At 37.4% G+C, this 16,445-nt stretch overlaps 1 protein-coding gene across 1 annotated transcript; it reads right to left on the bottom strand.

Annotated features, from left to right (window-relative positions):
• Positions 1-1,324: 1,324 nt before the first annotated feature.
• tcf25 (transcription factor 25 (basic helix-loop-helix)) lies at positions 1,325-15,642 on the bottom strand. The gene is made up of 18 exons (XM_068579907.1): positions 15,298-15,642; positions 14,201-14,347; positions 14,050-14,121; positions 13,654-13,778; positions 12,313-12,378; positions 12,118-12,200; positions 11,576-11,706; positions 10,703-10,802; positions 9,615-9,708; positions 9,393-9,485; positions 8,139-8,244; positions 7,152-7,311; positions 6,870-6,957; positions 6,019-6,177; positions 5,836-5,923; positions 4,689-4,768; positions 4,462-4,537; positions 1,325-2,579 (listed from the first exon to the last, which is right to left on the bottom strand). Exons 1-18 carry the CDS (start codon positions 15,496-15,498, stop codon positions 2,412-2,414), a joined length of 2,037 nt encoding a protein of 678 aa, XP_068436008.1. The 5' UTR covers positions 15,499-15,642; the 3' UTR covers positions 1,325-2,411.
• Positions 15,643-16,445: the final 803 nt, after the last annotated feature.

Here is a 16,445-nt window from a genome sequence, read left to right as displayed (position 1 = left end):
AGACGCACCACACACATGCACACATACGAAAATGAATTCACTTAAATTGTTTATTTGGAACATCCGTAGAATTGATTCACTGGCAAAAAGACTAAAGGTATCAACCATATAAACAACTTAAAGCAGACATATGATTTGACTATAAAGATCAATCGATCAGTCAATTAATTTACAACTTTTTACTATTTTATAAACGATAATCAAAGGTGTTATTATTTTTAGAGTAAGGAACATGGGATGGGCTATTTCTTACTAAATGGAAATGATCTGCATGTAAACTGACAATGAATATAATCATTGGCTGCAGCCCTGTGCATTTGCCCTTGTTTGACTTTTAATCCTTTTACCACAAAGCATTTTCCCAGAAGTTCGGTTGAAAGAAGTCTTTGTCGGATTTTTTGGAGCGGTTGAGGAGGATGTTACAGATTTAGATTTACTGCAGGTGTTGTTTCCTTTTTGAGGTCTCGTATCTGTTCATGTATGAATTAAGAAACAGTAATGGCAGATTGCTTGACGAACCTTTTTCTGACAATACGTTGCCGTGGTAGCACGATGAGTTGTGATACTCTGATCCTAACATGCACAGCTCCCTTGAGGCAAAGATGTGAAAGCCTTTCTATACCGCCAACGATCACATGGAAAGTCCTCAGACACATAACTATAGCTCCAGGTGAACTAGGAACAATGACATCATTTGACAACTAAGCACAGTCACACTGTTATCATGAGTATCAAAGAAATGTATGAACAGCCACAGAGGGCGATTTGTTCAGAGCCGCCAGAGTTTATGTCCTCTGTGTGACCAAGAAATCTTTAAGTTGATTTTAATTTCATGCTTTTTGTATTGAATAAAAATTGGGTGTAGTAATTCCCCCGACTAACAAGTTAAGAGATTTTATTTTTAAATATGCTTGTGACATTTTTGTCAGGAAGAGAACATGAGTATGTCCTCATGAGACAGATCCTTTTGCCCGTTTTGCCATGTGAGGGATCTGCAGGCGGAGCCGTAATGATAAAAATACAGCAGCACCAGATTGCAAATCTGCGAGAATTGTGACAACATAAGTGAGATTGGAATCAAGCACTATTTCGTTAACGTGCTGCCAGAAGTAGTTTCAGCCTCAGGTGCTACCTGCAATGAATCAGCTACTAAGCACCAGGTAATGAATATCTGAATGAGCATGCAAAAAAGTCTATTTAGGCGACATTTAAAAAATGTGTTTGAGCTCTCAACATTAGATATTCCTTTATTAGTCCCGCTGATGGGACTTTTGTAGTCGTAACATTGACTGCAGCACATCACTGGAAAAGAAAGTCGGGCCAATTCTTTGAACTGTTTTATTGGTTGTAAGACACAAACAATCAAATGGTAGCAAGTCAAATCAAACGGAAATGTGGAATTGACTTCCAAACAGAGCGGGAGCGAGGGAACACGACAGAGCAACAACAGACATCCTGTGGTAGAGATAAGATTTACACAAGAGTCTAAAACAGGCAAGTAGAAAATGTAATTAGAACCTCAAAAATCTTTTTAATGAAATGACTATGTGACAAATTAATCATTTAACTAATACATTTCTTCATTGAATAAAACAGAAGAACAGAATCCCGGCATTGTGATAGTTTTGATTAAGAGCTTAGCAGGAAAGAAGAATACAATTCATTCATCTTGATGGAAAATGAGATCCATCAACTCATTGCTTAAAACTCATCAAGATTTGTTTGTCATTTTCATCCAGAAATAACTTTTTGCTTTTCTAAAATAATGTGATAATTTGAGGCATTGTTTTGAGTTCAAGTCATTGATATGCTTTTTTTTTTTGAATCCCTTGCAATATTTTAGCAAACTATTTGGTAGGAAAGCACTGTGGCCTGAGGAGAAGGTATTTATAAAAAGAGTTTTACATATATTTCCAAATATAAACTTTCTTTCTGATTCTGTGGCAAAAACAAAAAAGTTGACGTGCAGCAAAGCAACATTTTGATTTTTTTTTTTTTAAAATAAGATCTCTCTCAATGTGGTTCTCATTTTATAAATCAGTTCACTGTTAGTAAACATGAAAAAAAACTCTCTGAAAGAGTAGCCGAGTAGAACCCACTGCATTAGTGCTGCTCACTGAAAATGACTGATGCTGGAAGTGCTAAATGTTCATCACAAATACAACTTGAGTCATGACCAGTTCAACCAAAACAAACCCGTCTGTTGTCTAAATATTCATATTGTCTAGATTGTCCCAGAGTTATTTTTTTGTCATCTATTCCTTTTACTTAAGTATTCTGAGAACTGTGACAATAAAAAAACAACTCAGTTGTTTCACTTCATCTCTTAATTTTTATAAAGCCACCAACACCATTACATATTTTCAGATTTCTTAATGTCATTATGTCTTTCAACCTCAGTCTTCCTCCTCTCAGTCCCACTCCTCCTCATCTCTGTAGGGGTTGTCCTCTCTTGGTGGCTCTTGAAACCTGATGTTGGCCAGCATGTCCCTCATTGCCGCCATTAGACGATTCACTTCCTGGTTCAGCTCCTGTCCAGCTCGAGCAACTTCCATGTCATCCTCCTGCCTCAGTCCACCCTTAGCATGAAAGGGGACATCAGTTGAAATACAAATATCTAGACTCTTTCTATGTTGACATTTTTCTTTCTCAAACTAATATTTCTTTAATTATGCATGCTATGGACACTAAAATATCCCACCTGTAGGGTACATAAGTAATTAAGACAATCAACACAAACCCAGACCTTGTATGTTTTTAGAATCACTATGAAACATTCAACATTTGTGTTCTGAGTAAAATACCAGGATAATCTAAATTGTGTTAAATAACACAACACAATGTTGGCAGATACTTAGCTATGTCTGCATTACCAAAGAAGAACTGTGGAGCATGTCTTAACTTTGTTTAGTTTTTTTTTTATCCATATCACATCTCTTCCTCTCCATAAATGGATAACATGATCAGGATGGATGGAACAGTCCTGATGGAAACACGCCTCAGGCCCATCTGGTAATTTTAAGATGACCCACAAGATGTTCATTGTGTGGGTGTACCCGATAAAGGCATCTCAATGTGGCGGCAGTTGTTTTTTGCTGCACACTGGCAATGGACTAAAATAGCAATGATAAGTGAGAGATATCGCTAACTCCTCGCATTACATTTAAGAAAAACACTTCTTACTTTTAAATGATCAGTCTTAAACACAAAGTAAAGTCAAACTTGTACACCACGCAAGTCCACAAGGGTAGCCATATGATGTTACATGCGAGTCACAGATTTCAATGTCACTTTATGAAGAATAAAAAACTACAATATAGGCTGCAGGACTTCCTGACAGTATAGCTAAATTCAGCCATCACAATGAAGGCCAGCTGTTGTGTGAATGGTTAAAATGATTTGTTCAGGTTGAAGCAGAAAACTGGAATGTGTTGAACTTACATTAAAAATATTCCAAAGATTGTGTTCTTAGAAATACAGGTAACATTGAGGATTGAGAAAAGTCAACATGACGCGGCATTATAACTAAGCCCTATACATTAACAATGAGAATATATAAACATATAGAAGCATCCAACTTCACTCTTAAAAAAGAGACAGCGAAGAAGAGACCAGGAACAAATTTGTACTTCCTGAATATTGTTATCGTCTTGTTCTTCAGTGACACTGTTGGACAGAATCAACTGCAACAAGGTTATATGACCTCTTTGATATTTTGCAGTTGTCATCCCCTTCGGGTAACCATGTGTCTTTGGGGGAAATATTTCATCAGTCAAGCATGTGTGGTGAGTTGTTTACTAAGATCTATTATCAGTTCATACATTTCCACCAGCCCTGAAAGGTCCCGCTACAAATTAGCACTTTGTTATTTTAGTAAAAGTTCAAAAGAAACCTCAACCTTTTACAGAATGTACACTGTGCTCCTTGAAACATTTTTGAAAGTAAATCCTATGAAAACAGTCAATTCTTAGGACATCAGGCAGGAAATTAGAACATTAAAAAGGAACACTATTTATGATTTTAGTTGACACGCTTCAAACAGGTCAGTTCACAGTGGATTATTCACCGACTGCAAGCTTTCACACTTTATTACAAATTAGTTTTATTTGAATATAGGGTTTACAGCTGTTATTCTCATGATGTGCCAACATCCAAATCATGGATTCCTTTATAGAGTCTTACGAAGTTTTTTTTATTGTACATCGATGCAGCAGCACCAGGATTCATCTTGAGATGACATCACTAGTTTGCTCTCCAAGTTGAGGACTTCAAATTCACAAATTATGATTGAGATCCAAAGTATTACATAAATAACATCCGCTAATTCAGTTTAAAGGTGTAATTGCTTCTTTGAATTTATGGAAACGTCCAAATTGTGAGTCTTTCAATAAAATGAAAGTACAATTAAACTGCCAGAACTATTTCCTGCCACCTCTATTTTGCCTGATCCCTTGAACTCACCTGAAGGTTGAAGTTTGGCAGCAAAGACCGGAAAAAGAGTGACAATGTACTCTCATTGGCTGCTCCAACGTGCTGTCTATACAGACAAACACACAATCAAAAATCTCATTATAGGGTAAAAGCAAATTGCATATATAAAGCCTGCTGGTTTGGAAAGCAAAATCTTTGAGTTGTCTATGACTGTGCAATAGGATTTCATGTGCACAGATATACGCGTCCTCTATTACCTCTCGGGTCGGGTGTACGACATCACCGAGTCCAGTGGAGGCAGAGGGTCGAAGCCCATCACAGGCTGACTGGTCACCTCCTGAGGTTTTCAAACACACACACGATTAGAGTCATTTCCTCAGGGAGCATAAGTCAGTAAAGAGGTTATCAGAATTATATTGATCCTACTGTACTACCTGAAAGTCAAGAGTGAAACCAAGTTATCAAGCAAAGTTTAACCATCGTTGCAATCACACGTAAACTCTCATTGGATTTCTGAGGATTTTCTGTGTAGTACTTGTCATTGTCAGAAGGTTTACGAGTTAATATTGGTCATCTTTCAAGATAAAATATTACACATCTTCTTGGTGTTCCTTTTAGTGTTTTTCATTGTGAGACTACAAAAATCATTCTATTAAAAATCATACAGTTTTATAAAATTACATTTTAATGGATATCTATTAGAAAGGTTTTCAAACATTTTTCTGCAGAGACTAACTTTCTGCCACAGTTTTTAGTCTGTTAGTCTGAGCTAAAGGGAAACAGCTGCACAACATTGCAACAATACAAAACCGGTTGAAAATGCTTACAGTAAATACAGAAGCAAGGCTCTGCGTATGAAGCACTATAAGTTCATACTTTTAAAAAAATGCAAATGTATATGTGAAAAAAGAAATAGCAACTACACTAGCAACAAATAAATGTATTAGATAACATTTGACTGTTTGATCTATCGGCTTGTTATGTTTTTGGTACAAATAAATACACAGAAACTGAGAAAAGAAGCCACATGTGGTTAGACCTATGAAAGACTATCTGTGAATGTACAATATGTATACTATCATCTCAAATTAGATCCACAGATGTTTTTTGCATGAAATCTGATTTTAAATCAGGAATGATTAGAGCATATACTCATCTAAAAACCCACGTTAAGACAATTTCAGAAGGACCTCGGGAGGCCATGTTTCTTGTAGTGTGATTATAAACGAACCAAACTCATCTGGCTTGAGAAGATATTTGGAAAGCCTTAATGTGTATACGAAAATGAACAAGATTTAGATTCTATTGATTCCCATCACACCTCTAACATCTACGGATGGCAGGACGAAGATCATTGTGGATGAAGTGAATTGTGTTTCAGTGTGCTTGATGATCGTTCCTTACGAGAGGCAGACTTGAGGTGGCTTCTTTGATCTCAGAGAGGAGAACGTGACGATGGATGTTCCTTGGTGCACACTTGTACCTCTGCTTTCTGATAACGCAGAGTGATGAGAGTTATGCTAACATAGGGAGCATGATTTCAATATGATTGAAATATGGCAGCAGAGCAGCTCAATGGGATCTTACTTGTTTTGGCAGTCATCTACCAGAGGGTCTTTGGCATCAACTCGACGCAGCACCTCTTTCACAGTCTCTTCCAACCAAAACATTACTGCTGCTTCCCTCCACATGCTGTGAGTCCTCCCCACATACAGAGCAGTCAGTTCAGCCAGGGCTGGGGGCTGCCTAGGGACCGCAAGATGGATACAAAATTAGGATAATAGGTTACGGGCCATACAAAGGTTTGTAGTAATTGTACACTGCCTGGCCAAAAAAAAAGTCGCCACCAAAAAAAAGGTCACACACACTAATATTTCGTTGGACCACCTTCAGCTTTGATTACGGCACACATTCGCTGTGGCATCGTTTCGATAAGCTTCTGTAATGTCACAATATTTTTACCATCCAGTGTTGCATTAATTTCTCCCTAAGATCTTGTATTGATGATGGTAGAGTTTAACCGCTGCACAAAGCCTTGTCCAGCACATCCCAGAGGTTCTCAATGGGGTTCAGGTCTGGACTCCATGTGTGAAAATGATGTCTCATGCTCCCTGAACCACTCTTTCACAATTTGAGCCCGATGAATCCTGGCATTGTCATCTTGGAATATGCCCGTGCCATCAGGGAAGATAAAATCCATTGATGGAATAACCTGGTCATTGCTGAACCTAGACCTGAGCAACTGCAGCAACCCCAGATCATAGCAATGCCCCCACAGGCGTGTACAGTAGGCAGTAGTAGTTAAATCCAGGTGGCAACTTTTTTTGGGCCAGGCAGTGTATAATGAATGTGTTTTAGTTGAAAGCTACTGCATCATGCTACGTGAATAGAAAAGGGTTAAATTGCATGATAATCAAAACAAAGGGAGCATACATTACCCAATCTGGCTCTTTGGGCCAAAAAAGGCATGTGAGCTGACTGTGGCATCTGGCTGCACAGTACACAGATCCAGTAGAGGAAGCAAGACTGCAAAAAACACATTTACAGCAACACAAGTGTGAGTGAAAGTAAATGTTACAAACTTCATTGAATGGCATCTAATCCATACTTAATTATACAGATATTTTAACTGGCGGCATTAACAATGTGAAGAAGTTACTGAAGGAGAATTCTTTTGAAATGTTCATAGGCTGCTCGTGGTTCATTTCTGAGAGTCTAACCTCCGGGGAACATGATGAGAGCTTTCTGCAGCATCTGGTCAGCTTTTTGTTTTTCTTTCTCACTTTCTTCAGGATTCACATCTTCCTGCTGACTGAGATGGAAATGACAAAGTGCAGTGGAGAATGCAAAGTTTGGCAGCAGACACAGATTTCTGTGCACCTATAATGAGAAAACAAAGCATTTCTATGTCAATAGATAAAATGTGAAGCACCTTTTATACAGATTTGTGCGGTACAAAGAGCTTCACAGATGCAATCAAACCTGCAATCAAAATCTGTGTCGACAAACAAGATTCGCTGATAAATAGATCTGATATAGATCTGATAAAGTGAGTTTCTCCACAAAGAATAACACAAAAGTATCAGTTCAAAGCTTGATTTGTCAGAGATGAGTTTCTTGATTCAGCATGAAGCACGCATCAAAAAATGATTAGTACACTTAAGGGTGCAGTACAAATAAAGATAGAAAAGGTGTAGGTCGCAAGAAAACAGAAAAGACTAAATCGTTCAGGACATACGAATCAGGTAGAGTGACACATATTGTTGTTGTTCATGTGTGGCATAACTGAGTTAATAAATTATATAATAATGTGATTGGATTAGTGTATAGATTTGCATACTTGCAGTTACCCGGTCCAGCATTTTATGCTGAATTGGAGGCCTTTTGATACTGATTTCGGAAGACGCATGTTTTAGATAAGACCAGACATTATGTTTTTTTCGAGGTCACAGTGACCTTGATCTTTGCTACATGAAAGGACAACTGAAGACAAAATCCCTCAAGCCACGGCTGTCGCTTTGTCGAATGTGCTTTAAAAACAAGTAAAATATTGTTTTAATTAATATTATACCTGATCTGCAACCAACATAAGGACTTCATGACAGACGTCATGTGTTATTTCCTTCAGGTCCCAGTCAGCACTTGGCAAGTTGAGGCTGATTAATATTTCTTTTGGGTAGAGACAGACACACAGACACAGACTTTACCTCCAAGTCCTCGTGTAACTGGAGAAGATACTGGTACTCTCGGGAGCGCAGCGTCAGAAAGTCAATGAGCAGGAGCATGCAAAGCGGGTCAGCGTCTGGGTCCAAACTGAGCGGCAGACAAGACCAGAAGAAAATTATTATGAACGAATAGGGCACAGGCACTTCACCAAAAAAAAATAGACATAAACATCAGAAGTACAATTAAAAGTCTCATCACATACTCCAAGCTGAAACAACTTGTGTGACACCCTGTTGGTTAAAGCTGACATTTAGCTTGCTCTAAAAAGTGTAATAATTATTTTAGTGTGAAATAAGTCACAAGACCAAACTGCTCTGCTATTTGCTTTCAGAGAATTTTTTAAAGCTTAGACTACAGACCAACTTAAGTGGTTCATGGAGCGGCTCTACTAGTAATAGTGAAATCATTTTATTTTTCTGGTTTCCTTCAAAATCCACCACAGTGTATTTGACATTATCTGAGCCTCCATGATGATATTTTGTATGTATTTGTGTTTGAAAAAAACAATACAAAAGGGGAATACAATTATGAGAACTGTTTCTTTTCTCAAAACATAACATTGACAGTTTTGATTGAATCATATATGTGAGACCATTCTTCAAAACAGATTATTCTTTCCATTTTAGGATGACAGTGACATATACACTACGGGTTAAACAGGGGCAGATGTTAGCTTTTATTCCTCCACTGTGGTGAGGCTGTAAAGCTCCAGCTATGGAAGACTGATGGCAGCAGTGCCTGAGATTGTTTTCCACCTTTTCTAGCATTCGTAGTCACATGTCATAAAGTAATAATATGTCGCTTTTGGACTTGAACAGGATTAACACTGTCACAGAACAAACCTAATTGAGTTCATCCAAGTCTGATGACTGCGGTTGGTGGTTAATTAATTTGGGGAAATATAATTTATTTTTGCTTAGCTAACATGTGATCACATGTAATGCTATTCAATGTGATTTGAAATAAAGAAACTAAAGAGATACCAAGGGGAAAAAAAAGATTTAAACTTCAGCCTTCCTTATTTTTGTAAATAATAGAGCGCCGGTTGGAGGTAATAACTACTAGTACTAATAGAGTAGATGAGTTAGTCAGAAAGACACCAGGGTTATACTACTAAAGCTATGATGTTGTTCAACCTTTAAATGGAGAAGCATGTGGATTTTTCTGTATGAGATTACTTCTACAAATGTACTGTTTCCCTTTAACTCCATGAATTCAGAAGTTTCCTTATGTACCTTAGAATAAGTTTGCAGTATTCCAACGCTGTCCGTGGGCATCCTCTCTTTTCTAGGAACATCATGTGCTTATAAAGAGCCAGATAAAATGCCCTGCAAACAGAGATGATTGAATCATTCAATTGCTGAGTCCTTCAAACACAATTTGAGTCATGAACAATATTCTTAAGTCCAACAGATGCTTTACAAAAACAAAAAAAAGAGGAAACGCAAGTTACCAACCTGTTCTCTGTACGCAGGTAATCTAGTCTGCTGGTACCAGATGTCAGGCTGAATAAGGGGTGACAGGCGCACTCAAAACTGTACAAAGCCCTCTCTGGAAAAAATAATCCACAACAATAATAAGAATGAGAATAATACTAACAATTACATTTGTACTGAAGCGTCAGCAAACTGGGTGTGGCACAATGTGCATCAGTACTGATCACCAAAAAAATCTGATGAAAATTGGGAATCGGCAATTTGACAATTCTTATTGTGTCACATACAAGTCATTTTAACAAGTAAACACTGATGCAACTAACACACTAATATCCCTTTAAAATGTTAAATTGGCTCCACAATTTGGATGTACATGGTTTTGATATAAAAACGCAATGAGTTTCGTTAAAATAACTTATTTTTCTGTTCACTTTAAGGATGCTGATCATTAATTTATACATAGTGCATGTAACCAACATCTGACAACTTTGATTATAATTATTCAAGAATTTGAATCACTTATGATACTGCTTTTAAACTAACAAAACAATATAAGTAACAACATTATTCATTGAGGTATTTGTTATGTGCTTCATATTCTGTATGAAGAAGTTCAATAAAATATATTGCTATAATTACAATGCATTTATAACAAGAAAATTAAAACATTTCAACTCTGTTGTGACATAAAAATACCTAAAATCATAAAGGCTAAGGAAAAAAGTTTTTAATGCGCTTAAGAAAAAATATCCAAGCTGCCTCCATGTTAGGAGCAAATTAAGTGATTAATTAATATAAACAAATCTACTGTTTATGTCCTCTTAGCCATGGTTAAAAACAAACCTGGACATGGAAAGCCTAATCATGTCTAAAGGGACGGTGTCATTTTATTCCGATGTCAAAATTTACAGTCGTGCATTACATTTTAACAGAAGGAGCAAAAACAAATTAGTTTAGGTTTAGTCTTGAATTATAGCTTAAAATGTAGCTAAATCAATCTCTTAAACATATTTCACTTTTTTTTTGGCATGTGGGTCGTTGCTACGATCACATTTACAGGCTTTGGTTTAGAACTGATGTGAATTACAGAAGGAACGCATGATCCTCACCGATGAGGTCCCTCGCCATCTCCTGATCCTCCTGTATGCGGCAAACATCAGACAGCTGCAGCAAGGAATCAATATGGTAGGGGTTAAGCTGAAGCAATGCCTGCAGAGAAAAAGAGAAGACAAAAACCAAGTCAGAATGTAAAAAATGCTTTTAACAGGAGAAAAAATACATGTAACCTCAGTGAATGAACGGTTTTCTTTTCTTACCACAGCGCTCATTGGGACTGAACTAACTTCTTGTCTGAAGTTTTAGGTACACACAACAGTCTGATACAACTTTTGAAAAAAGATTATTTTATCAGTGATTATTTTAAAATCTATCCATCCATCCATCGATCCCAGCTGTCAAGGGGCGAAGGCAGGGTACCCCCTGGACAAGTTGTCAGTCCATATAGACAGACAACCATTCACGCTCACATTCACACCTACGGGCTATTTAGAGTCCAATTGACCTAACCTGCATGGCTCTGGTCTGAGAGAGGAAGCCGGAGAACTCGGAGAGAACCAACGCTGACACAGGGAAAACATGCAAACTCCACCTAGGGGGACCTGCCAGACCAGTATCCGAACCCCGCCCCGCCCGGGATCCGAACCACAGACCCTCTTGCTGTGAGGCGTCAGTGCTAGCCACTACACCACCGTGCAGCCCCTATATTTTAAAATCAACAACTGCAATTGTTGATTTGATGTACTGATGGTGATTTAACCAGATTGTTTCATGCCAATTCAAGAGTTGAAAAGCTTAGAATAAATAACATTGTCTGTGCAATGTTTAATGACTATTCCTGCTCTAACATTTGCAGTGATTATGTTATGCACCCCTTAGCAATATCAAAACACCGACACCAAAGAACAGAGCGTAATGTTTCTTACCACGATGTTGTTGGGATCCATGGACTCGACAGCATCCAGGAACTTGAACTGTACTTGTTGGTACTGCCGGCCGTGCTCAAAGGTAAAATACTGAACGCCTTCCTTTGACTGCAGTAGTGTCATTGAGATTCCTTTGAAGGCAATAAACAGAGTTAACGATAACACATAAAAATACACAATGGTGGTATGTAGTAAATATATTTTTAAGTCACACTAATGGAATTGAAGAAACAAGAGTACATTGCAGATGAGTTTTGGAAAATGATTGTGTAAAAACTTAGTGAACTCATATCAGGACCACAAAGCCAACAGTGTATTTATTTTCAAACAACACAAAAAGGGAAAGGCAGTAGTCAGGGGATAAAAATAATATATAATGTATACATGTATCTTTCTATTGTATTATTCTACAGTTTATGGACAGCTCAACAAAGAGGACTTTCATTAAACTTGGCAAACAACAAAACATTAGTTTCAGCCTGAAATGATACATTTAAAAAAGCAACAAAATACATTTCAGAAGACTAAAAGGAAAAGCCTACCTGGGCGGCTGAAGCGAGGCCAGCTGTCCTTAGGATTTGTCATCCAGGTGCTACGGTGAAACTGTCGGTTTCTTTGTCGAGATCTGTCAAAAAGAACAACCGTAAAAATAAGCAAATGAAAATACTGCATACTTAAATACGACAGGGCCATTTCAATCCAAACAGCCTCACAAACCTTTTCACTACTCTTTTTACCTTTGATCCCCCTGAACAGCTCGAGCCCCAAAATATCTCTTCAGCTCCGTCTCTGGGTTGAGGTTCCTAATGAATTGACACAAAAGTTAAAATTTGGACAGGCTAAGTGACGACATGGGCCAGTTGAGGAAACCATTTCCACCAGAAACACAGCAGTTGTTTGATTCATCTACTGACAAATGCAAAAACGTGAAGTCATAAATCTGAAGAAAATGTGTATAATTTTCAAAAAGCAACATTGACAAATTCACTAGTGGTAAATCTACTGAACAAATAGTTTGTATATGGAAAGCTACATGAAGTAAGTGACCATACCAGTGGGGCACCCAATCCAAGCCCCATAGTTTTTGACAATCGTTTTGGCCGTTTTAAGTTTATTAACTTTCACATCTGAATTAAGCATAATCCCTCATTAGTTCCACAGTGTGGAAATGTATTCTCTACATTTGACCGATCCTAATATGTTAAGGAGCAGTGGGCTGCCCCTAGTGAAGCGCCCAGGGAGCAACTGGGGTTCAGTGTCTTGCTCAGGGAAACTTTGACGCGCAAACTTTGGGGAGACTGGGTATCACACCGGCTCTCTTGTGGAGCGGGACGACCACTCATCCCCACGAGCTACAGCCGCCACAATTATATGGTGTAGGTTACATGAAAAGCATATATCATTGATAAAAGTATTTTTTTAGTATTATTTTCTGGACACTATATCAATGACATAATAGCTGTGCAGTGACAGGTGAGAAAACTGGCTTGCTCTGTATCAGCACGACAGTATCACTGAAAACAAAATCACATGCTTTCTATCAACACAGGGGTTTTTCCTTCGACAGCTAGTTGAAATAGTTTGCTCTGACGTCACCGGATGTGCGGCAATAGTTGTAGGAGTTTTAAACTTTTGCAATTCTGTGTTAAATCAATGCTTCCCTGAGACATACAGCCTCCAAATAGTTAGTTTTTCTTGCGTGAGCAAAGCGCCACCACATGGTCACAACAAGGAATCACAGACGTGTGCATAATAGAAAGTGAGGCTACTGAACCGAACACTGTCAAATTAAATCATGTTAGTTGCACTGCTTAGGTTTTTTTTTTAGTACCACTAAAAGTGAATACAATTGTATTCAAATAGAATTATGTTTATTTTGAACTAGCTTGAATGTATAAAACATTTACTAATGCAGTACAGGAGAATTAATATATTAATAATAGTAATAGCAGAATGTTGTGTTTATGTAAAAGTACAGATTAATATTGCTATCTGGGTGGTGAAAAACAAATTAACAAAATATGCAATCTGATTTGAATCTGTCTATTTGTCTACATGAGAGATGTTGGTCTTCTCACCGATGCTCCACATGTAGCACAGATCTTCTGTCAGAGCCGCTGCAATCCTCATTTTGTAAACTCAGACCATTGGACTGCTCCAGATTTTGCAGCAATAAATCAATATTATCATTTGGTACAGCCTCCTGGAGTCAATAAAAAAAGAAAAAAAGAAAAAGGTGGAGACAATGTTTAATTGCTGTTAGAAAGGCTAAAGAAGCTACAGTTCTGTATTTTCGTATTTAATTTCTGGCTCTGATGAGTGATTGTAACACAATGCAATTATCAGAACCATATTTTCATTACATGCTATGAATGCAAAATATGAATAAGGTTGTCATCAATTCTATGGATTGATTAATTGTACTTAATGTATTTAAGTCCTTCCAGAGCAGAATCCTTTCATTAGAAAATTACCTGTCCATCTTCTGACGTCACCTTTGTCTTTTTCTTTTTCTTCTTCTTTTTAACTCTGTCTCCACACAAAGACTGTTAAAGAAAAGAGAGTTTACAGTTTAATAATATTGTTGATCACTGAAGGACATTTTACTTCTCGCTTTGCCTTTACCTTTGTAGAAGTTTCCTCTTGCTTTATATCTGGTTCCTCCGTTTCTTTGATATCATTTTTTTCCGAGCCATTTGTTTTATGTCCATCTGACTTTTCTGCCTCTTCGTCAGGTGAGATTTTCTCTGCTTCGTTGTCTGCATCACCTATCTAGTAAAAATGTGACATTTGCAAGAGAGTGTTGGGTGCAATAGTGCTAAATGTCCATAAAAACCCCAAAGCTACAAGGAACATTGCAAAAAAAACTTTGTCCAACATCAAGACAAACCTTTTCCTGAACTCATGCCAACCACTAAACATAGACAAGATTTGTGTGTTCAAAGTAACCAGAAAAAGGATTTGCAAGCTCAATGTTGTGAACCACAACGTATGGATGTTTTATATTTTAAGATACTTAAACTTCTTCGTACAAAAAGCTCACCCATATAAACATACTGTAGTGATGTATAATAGACCCACAACCTGTTGGTGGCCTTGTGTCACAACCTTTGATACAAAAAATAACTGCAACATGTATTTTACAAAGTAAAAAAGTATTATATAACTTACATTACGCTTTATGATTTTTACACAGCATAAAGTTGATGATGATTTTTAAGTTTGTTGTTTAAGTGTGTTTTTTACAGTTAAATATTGTAGTATAGTGCAGTAGTCTGTAGTTCATTGTAATTCACGTGTTTACTACGTGATTATTATCAGAGGACTGTACGAATCCACAATCAATTTCACTTCATTAGTTAAGAACATTAATTATTACATTATTTTGATTAGCAAAAAAAAGATAATTGTCTGAAACTTTAAACAGAGTTGCATCATGTGCATATTTGGTTGTATGTGATTTAAAGGCTGGTAAACATGCCTGTTGTACAGTATACTAGTCCCTTCTTGACAGTGTTTTCTTCAGACTGCTTCTGATTAACATCTTGTTAATTTACTTATCTAAACCTGAATATAATCTGTTTTAACTTCAATGAGCCAAGAAACGAGCTAACGTTGACGACACACGGCTAGCTTGATTAACGAGGTTCATGAACTGAGGAGGAAACGCCGCCGCGTCACGGTAAAAGTAACATGGTTAGACAATTACACTGTCTCCTTACCAATTCATAAATGTTGCTGACGTTTTTCTGAGCCTTGTTTTTCTTTGCCTTTCGGCTGCTGTTTTTGCTATTAGACGGAGGAGAAACATTAGCGGAGTCCAGCTGCTCCTCCGAGCTATCCTCCAAAGTTAGATCCCCGAGGTCCAGGGCCTCCTGGCCCCGCTGTTTACCTTTTAGCCTCCGCAGAGCCCGGGTCGACATTATTGACCACTGCTAATAGGACACATACACCTAAGTAGCCGCGATCAAAGTAGTTGCTGATTAGCTAACAGAACTACACAGTACAGTCAATTCCATTGGTTTCCCTTTCTTCTTCTTCTCCTTCTACTTCTTCTTCCTCATCTGGACGTTTCAATCCTTCTGCGCGTGTTGCTGCCCTCTACAGGATAGATCGAAATTGCATCAAAAACAAATGATTTCCTCCACTTCCATGGAGAGTACTACCATCATTGTAAAAAAAAAAACATTTTTATTATATATTAATATTAATTAGCCATTAAGATAACAATAAAATAAACGTTCCAAATCAGAGAAGGAGAAGGCAGATGAAACATAAAGCAGATAAAGACATTATTATAGGATAGGTGCAAAATAATGTGTGTGACAAGCAATATGTGTCGTAGGAAATACACAATGCCAGCAATTGACTCATATAAAGACCAGATGATGTAAACAATTGGCACAAAGAGTTGTTAAAGCATATGTCTGATCACAAGCAAATAATAACAGGAGGTATACATGAACATAAAATTGTATTCATACGCATACAGCCAAGTAATCGCCTCTTAGTTGCTGGTGCTCATTTATTTAAGTTGTGAAACAGTTATAAAAAATGTTTATATATTCCTACCCAAATTGTTATCAATTAAATCAGATAATTAATTTTAAATGCAACTCATGCTGCTCCGAATTAACTCAAGCTAATTGGTGTTTTTCTAATGCAAAAAAACAAAAAAGGAAATAAAATAAGGAACACTGATTTCATAAAAGAAACTACAGAATTATTCCTTTAAGTATTTGTTAAAAGCATACACATAACATAATACTGTAAATCCGATAAGTGCTGCATATTGATGGTGTGTCTCGCTGCCCCACAAAAAAAAGGAAGTATCATTGCACCTCTGTGGTATCCACACAGATCATCAGCG

Source organism: Clinocottus analis, unplaced genomic scaffold (genome assembly GCF_023055335.1).
Source record: "Clinocottus analis isolate CAN_PGR_092001 unplaced genomic scaffold, fCliAna1.0.p SCAF_1, whole genome shotgun sequence".
In the NCBI taxonomy this organism is placed as follows: Eukaryota; Metazoa; Chordata; class Actinopteri; order Perciformes; family Cottidae; genus Clinocottus; species Clinocottus analis.
This window is presented reverse-complemented; position numbering and strand designations above follow the sequence as displayed.